Source organism: Dictyostelium purpureum, assembly GCF_000190715.1.
Source record: "Dictyostelium purpureum unplaced genomic scaffold DICPUscaffold_77, whole genome shotgun sequence".
Lineage (NCBI taxonomy): Eukaryota > Evosea > Eumycetozoa > Dictyosteliales > Dictyosteliaceae > Dictyostelium > Dictyostelium purpureum.
In genome coordinates this window covers 84693-93054 of record NW_003519414.1, presented here as the reverse complement: position 1 = coordinate 93054, position 8362 = coordinate 84693, and the positions used below count along the sequence as shown (strand labels likewise).

The 8362-nt window shown below is 22.7% G+C and overlaps 1 protein-coding gene across 1 annotated transcript; it reads left to right on the top strand.

Moving 5' to 3' along the window:
• Positions 1-6582: 6582 nt before the first annotated feature.
• Positions 6583-8103, top strand: DICPUDRAFT_31335 (uncharacterized protein; the record flags this gene model as incomplete). Its single annotated transcript, XM_003286681.1, has 3 exons — positions 6583-6820; positions 7118-7491; positions 7567-8103. Coding segments are annotated over 3 exons (1149 nt in total), but the record flags the coding sequence as incomplete, so codon positions are not given.
• Positions 8104-8362: the final 259 nt, after the last annotated feature.

Here is an 8362-nt window from a genome sequence, read left to right as displayed (position 1 = left end):
TTTAGTATTAAAATATATAAAAGATTTTTTTAGCATTAAAGCTATCGAGGATTTTTTATCATAAAGTCATATAAAAGATTTTTAAGCATTAAAACTATGGAGGATTTTTTGCATCAAAAAATATAAATGATTTTTTAGCATTAAAGCTATCTAGGATTTTTTAATGTTAAGACATATAAAAGATTTTTTAGCATTAAAACATATAAATGATTTTTAGCATTAAAACCATCGAGGATTTTTTAGCATTAAAGCTATCTTTTTATTGGATCAAAATAATTATTTTAGATTATTAAAGCAAATCATTAAAAAAAAAAAAAAAAAAATTTTAATATATAAAATTTTGTTGTTATTAAAATATAAAAAATAATATGGATGATACAAAAATATCGAGTATTATTAAGCATTTAAAAAATATCAAGTAATATTTAGCATTTAAAATATCAAATATTTATTTAGCATTTAAACATATCAAGTTTTATTTATCATTAAAAATATCAAAGTATTATTTATCATTAAAAAATATCAAGAATTATTAAGCATTTAAAAAATATCAAGCAATATTTAGCATTTAAAATACCAAATATTTATCATTAAACATATCAAGTTTTATTTATCATTAAAGATATCATGAATTATTTATCATTAAAAAATATCAAGTATTATTTATTATTAAAAAATATCAAGTTTTATTTATCATTAAAAATATCAAGTATTATTTATCATTTAAAAATATCATGTATTATTTATCATTTAAAAATATCAAATATTATTTATCATTCAATTAAGTTTTCAAACAATTATCTTTTGTTTTTTATTGAATGTAATGATTATTGGTAAGTATTATGGATAAAATAAAAAGTAATATGGATCATGCAAAAGTATCAAATATTAGCATTTAAAAAATATAAAGTATCAAATATTAGCATTTAAAAAATAAAAAGTATTATGGATCATAAAAAATATCAAATATTATATAGCATTTAAAAAATATAAAGTAATATGGATCACACAAAAATATCAAGTATAGAAATCAAATTTGAAAGAAATAGAATATAAATATAGATAAAAATAAAATAAACATATCAACTATTGTGTAACATCCAAATATATCAAGTACTATTTAGCAGCACCAACAAGAAACAAGTGCTTTAAAAAAATTTTAGCTTTGTCAAGTCAAATTTCCATTACATTCTATTATCAATATGGTGGTTAGTTATGTAATCTGCGTGGTGGGATACACAATTAACCATTTAGCTCTAATATATTCACCCACTACATTTATTTGTTATTTTAATTATTCACCCATTACATTTCATTTCATTCTATTATCAATATGGCGGTTAGTTATGTATTCTGCGTGGTGGGATACGTAACTAACCACAAATATATAAACTTTTCACACACTACACAAATATATAAACATTTCACACACACTACACAAATATATACATTCAGGTAAGTGGTGGTTAATTATGTATTCTGCGTGGTGGGATACGTAATTAACCATTCGGCTCTAATATACTAACCTCCCCGTGGTAGAGCTGGAAACACTCTTTACATAGAGTGGCCAATAGTATAATAAATAAAAAATAATTAAAAATATTATCAAAACATATCGAGGATTTTTAGCATTAAAACACATCAAGGATTTTTTAGCATTTAATTATTATAATTCAACTAAAGTTTTTTTTTATTATTTTGATACTATTTTATATCATTATAAACATTCAAGAATATACAATTGGATTGGATCATTCAATAATATCAAGATTTATTAAAAGGTAAGTATTTTATTGGATCGATCATTAAAACATATCAAGTATTGTGTAACATTCAAAATATATCAGATATTATGGATCATTAAAAATATTATCAAAACATATCGAGGATTTTTTAGCATTAAAACATATAAATGATTTTTTAGAATAAAAACATATAAAAAATTTGTTAGCATTTAATTATTATAATTCAACTATAATTTATTTTTTTATAAAATTTGTTATGATTATACACATTCAAGAATATACAATCGGATAGGATCATTCAATAATATCAAGATTTATTGTATATTGATTATAAGGTAATTATTTTATTGGATCATTAAATCATATCAAATAGTGTGTAACATTCAAGAATATAAAATATAATGGATCATTAATCAAGGATTTTTTAGCATTAAAACATATCAAGTTTTTTTTAATTATTATTACTCAATAAAAAAAATTTTATAAAATTATTTATCACAATTCACATTCAAGTGGATTGGATCGTTCAATAATATCAAAATTTATTATATAATAATTATAAGGTAACTATTATTTTGGATTATTTAAACATATCAAATATTGTGTAACATTCAAGTATATTAAATAAAATGGATCTAACATTCAAAATATATCAAATATTTTGGATAATTAAAAATATCAAATATTATTTAGAATTTAAAAATATCAAGGATTATTTAGCATTTAATTATTATAATTCAACTATAATTTTTTTATTTTATTTTGATACCATAGCTTTATAAAATTTATTATCATTATACACATTCAAGTGGATTGGATCATTCAATATTATCAAGAATTATTGTATATTGATTATAAGATAAGTATTTTATTGAACCATTAAAATATATCAATTATTTTGTAACATTCAAAATATATAAAATACTATATATTTATAAAATATCAACTAATATGTATCATTAAAAACATTGTGGTAGAGCTGGAAACACTCTTCACAAAGAGTGGATAATAGTATAAATAAAACATTAATAAAACAAATAAAATAATGGTATCATTTTATTAAAAATTAATAACAGTTGTTGTAAAAAATAAAGATTTTAAAATTATTTTTTTAAAACCACTTATCAGATGCAGGCACCTTTTTCAGTACATTTTTAAAAAATCATCAAAGGGACTATAGTTTAGTTGGATATAACGACCGGCTACGAACCGGTAGGTCTCAGGTTCGACCCCTGATGGTCTCGTAATTTTTTTTTTTTTTTAAAAATTCTATGAGCTCAAAATTTATGAACAAATTTATTACCCCACATCCCTCATCTCCCAGGTTTTCAATCTTACAAATCGCCTGGAAACATTGAAAGTCGAGAAACAACTAAATGCAAATCATATTCACTCTATTAGATCAAAAATTAAATTAACAACAAATCAAACAACCAATTTCTTAAATTAATTCGAGATATTTATAAACCAACTATTTTTGAACCTATTTCCATCGTGGATATAGTTCCAACCTTGAATTTTCAACCATTATTATTTGTGAAATAAAATTTAATAAAATCATATCAAGACATGGCTTTATTTGGGATTATTTTAGGAATGGTTAATTACGAAAATTACAACAAATCAAACAAACAAACAACCAATTTCTTAAATTAATTTATAATAGAGATCTAAATAAAAATAAGTTTTAAAAATGAATTTGGATTTGTATTAATATTTTAAAACAAAAAGACACTACAAAAAAAAATAGCATTAAATAAATAAAAATAAATAAAAAAATAAAAAAATAAAAAAAATTGAAAAAAAAAAAAGATTATTTTGAAAAAAAAAAAAAAATAAAAAAATAATACCTCATCGAGATCTTGATCAATGATAGAAAATAATTAATATAAAAAAAAAATAATTAAATAAAAATAAAAATAAAAGCTTGAAAAAAAAAAAAAAAAAAAAAAAAAAACTTTTTTTTTTTATTTTAAAAAAAATTTTTTTTTTTTAATGAAATATTTAAGTTTGTTTATATTTTTTGTTTAAAAAAAGAAAACCATTTTCCATCCCCCAAATAAAATTTTTTAAAACCCCCCCCTTTGTGGTCCCTTCAAAAATATAATTTAAAATCAAGGTAATTTAACTTAATTAAGTCAATTATTAAACTTCGGCCCCAAAAACCCCCCCCAAATAAAAAACCTTTGGTTTTTTTTTTTAGCGAGGTACGTTTAAAATAGATTAAATTATAGCAAGTGTTTTAAAATTTTTGAAATTGATGTGTGGTAAAATTTTTTTATTATTTGTTTTGTGTGTTTAATATTAAAAAAAAAGAAAAAAAAATATCTGTGGGTGTGGTGTAAAATAAATTCATTCATCAAGTTCGTTAAATTCAATTATATAATATCATCATAAATAAAGATAATAAAAACAATAGTTTAAAATTAGATCATAAATAATTCTTCGATTTTCAATAATAATAAATAATATAAGGTAATAGAAAATGTGTATTTGATCAACACGCTCACATATACAATTTTTTATTTTTTATTTTTTTTTTATTTTTTTTTTTTTTGAAAATATTATTTTTAAAAAAAAAAAACCCAAAAAAAAAAAAAAAAAAAATTATTTTAAAAAAAAAAAAAAATTTCGCCAAATTTTTTTTATTATTTTTATTATTTTTAAAAAAAAAAAAAAAAAAAAAATTTTAGCAAACAAATTTATCATTTATGTGTGTAATAAATCAAAAATATATTGTGTAAAAATTCAATAAATATATAACCTTTTTTTTATAAAAAATAATAAAATTAAATATTTAATGTTCAAATAAAAAAAAAAAACTAAAATTCACATATAATAAAAATCATAGTAAAAAAAAATAATAAAAAAAAAAAATAAAAAAGTAATTATTTTTATTTAAAATAATTAATATATCTATAGTTTTTTCTTTATTTTTTTGTTTATCTATTTTTTTTTTTCAAAATCTTACACCAAACCACCATTTTTTCCTTCTATCTCTCAGCACAACCTTTATTTTTAATTATTAAAACATTCCTACACACACACATACGCAACATTTACATTTACACACAGTTGTTGTTTTTTTTTATTATTTTTTATTATTTTTAATTATATTTGTTTCTTTTCAATATATAATTATTATAATTTATTTATTTATTTATTTATTTGTTTTATTTAATAATTTTATTATAAAAAAATATACTATTCAATCGAATTATTATAGTAGTAGGAATAACTAATAAATAAATAAATAATAAACTAATAAAATTTAAATAATAGACCAAATTAATAATATAATATATATAATATATAATATTGCTTTATATAGTTTCTTATATAAATAGACGTTTTAAAAAATTTTTAAATTTTTTTTTTTTTTTTTTTATTTTTTAAATTTTTTTTTAAAATTTTTTTTTTTTGTTGTATTTCTTTCCTTCACTCTTTCACTCTCTATTTATCTTTTATTTAACACACCCCACAATATTATAATAGGTTTAAATAATAATAATTTTATATATTAATTAATTTTTTTTTATAATAAAAGAGTTTCGAAAATAAAAATCTTTAATAATTAGATAAAAATATAGAAAATAACAGAAGAAAAGAAAGAAAAAGAAGAAGTTTAGTTTAATTATATCCTTCTTCAATTGTAATTATATTGTAGATTATATCAAATTTAAATTATATATATTTTATTATATATATAACCTCATTCCTACTTTTTATCCATTTATTTCCCTCTTCCTTTTTTTTATTTTTTATAAATAAATTTTTTTTTTAAAAATGGAACAATCAAAAAGAGTTTCAATGATAAGAGATAAATTTGAAGCCCAATCATTAGAGGCAGATTCATCACCACCACCAACAAGAAGACCTCCACAACCAATTAAGAGAGTTAATGGAACAAATTCAAATCCTTTATCGACATCAGGCAACTCATTTACACCTCCACCACCATCACCATCATCAAGTAATACTCCACAACCAATAAAAAGACCATTACCCTCACCAGTTCAAAACAAAGCACCACCATTACCAACCCAACCAAGACCACAACACCAACAACAATTACAACAACAACAATTACAACAAGAACAACCAAGACCAACACGTCCACTTCCAAATTTACAAAATAATAACAATAGCGGTAGTTCAGGAAATAGTGGATATAGTAGTAGTAATAGTGGATATAGTAATGGCAATAGTGGATATAGTAACAATATAAATGGTATGAATGGTAATCATGTTCAACCACAACCACCACCATCACCAAATCATAATGGTTTAAATAATAGTGGATCACATCAAGTTCCAAGAAAAGTTAGTTCACCAATTAATATATCAAATACTGCTACATCACCACCAACAAACTCTGCACAACCACCATCATCACCACATCAGCCACAAATTCCTTCACCACCACCACCACCATCCAACAAACCAAAGAAATTAGCCCCAACAGCCATCCCATCAGGTCTTGGTAATATGATTGGCGGTCAACCTGTCAAAACCCCAACTCTCAGTCCAGGCTCTGCTTCACCACCACTCTCATCAGCAAATAGTAACAACAATAATTTAACAGTTTCACCAAATCCACCAAGTACACCAATTTCTGTACCAATTTCACCAAATAATATTAATAGTAATTTATCATCACCACCATCACCACCAACCAATCATATAGATAAACAAAAAGTTTCACAAGAAGAAGAAAAATCAAAAGGATTTTTAGATAATTTATTTAAAAAGAAAAAAAATAGTAAGTATTTTAAATTTAATAATTATAGGATTTTTATTTATAAATATTAATTTTTTTTTTTTTTCCAATACTTAAGAAAAAAATAAAGAATTTTCAGTTGGTTCACCATTTAATGTTAAACATAATATTCATGTTGATTATAATACTGTTACTGGTTTTGAAGGTTTACCAAGAGAATGGGAAATTATTTTACAATCATCCGGTATTACTAAAGAAGAAGTTTGTGCAAATTCAGAAGCAGTTCTTGATGTTTTAGATTTCCATATGAACCAACAACAAAGAGAAGCACAAATTGCTCAAATGCAAAATACTGGTATCCCACCACATATGTTAAATAATAGTAAACCACCAACTGTACCAATTCGTGATGTTAATAAATCTGCTCATAATAATATTACACCACAACCAGCTCAAAGACCACCACCACCACAACCAACCCAAGTCTATCAACAACCACCATATCATCCACCACCACAACCAACACCACAACAACAACAACAACAATACGTTGATGATATGAGCCAATTAACAGAAAAACAACAACAAGAATTAGAGGATATGATGAGTAATGTTTATGATGACGAATATGACATTAATCAACCATTACCAGATGAAACCAATGTTTCACTATACGATTTAGTAAGTCAAGAAGATCCAACCAAATTATTTGGCGAGGGTTCCACCAAAATTGGTGAGGGTGCAGCTGGTGAAGTATTTGTTGTCACTCAACTTAGAACCAATAATAAAGTTGCCATTAAAAAGATGCCATTAAATCAACAAAATATGAAGTTAATTGTTACTGAAATTGGTATTATGAAATCTTGTAAACATCAAAATATTATCGATTATATTGATAGTTATCTTGTAGGTGATTCATTATGGGTAGCTATGGAGTTTATGGGTGGTGGCTGTTTAACTGAAATTTTAGAACAATTCAATACTGTTAAATTAAACGAATCACAAATTGCTTTTGTTTGTGCAGAGGTAAGTTTTTTTTTATTAATATTTAATTTGGTTACTATAATACTAATTTTTTTTTATTTTTTTTTGTTTATTTAGACATTAAAAGGTCTTGCATATGTTCATAGTCAACATAGAATTCATAGGGATATTAAGAGTGATAATATTTTATTAGGTTCAGATGGTTCAGTTAAATTAGCTGATTTTGGTTATGCTGCCCAATTAACCAAATCTAAACAAAAGAGAGTTACAATTGTAGGTACACCATATTGGATGGCACCAGAATTAATTAGAGGCCAAAACTATGATAGAAAAGTAGATATTTGGTCATTAGGTATTATGGCTATGGAAATGGCCGAATCAGAACCACCATACATGTCTTTCCCACCACTTCGTGCTTTATTCTTAATCACAACTAAAGGTATACCCGAATTAAAAGATCAAAACAAATGGAGCCCAGAGTTCAAAGATTTCGTAGCCAAATGCTTGGATAAGAATGTTGAAACCAGACCTGACGCTAAAACTTTATTAAATCATCCATTCTTAAAAACAGCATGTAACAGTAGTGGTTTAGTACCAGCAATTATTGAAGCTAAAAAAGCCAAAGAAGCTCATAGTAAATTCTCGATTCATTAAATTATAAATAAAATAATAATAATAATATAAAAAAAAAAATATAAATCAAAACACACTTGCAACATTAATAATTTTTTTTTTTAAAAAAAAAAAAAACCATAGTAATAATTACTTCCTAATCACATTACTATATCATATTATAAATAAGATTCCAATAATATCTTATTTGTTATCGAAAATCAATTACATTTTTTATTCATATAAAAACCAATAAATTTATATTCTATATATGTATAATTAAAATAGTTTTTTTTTTTTT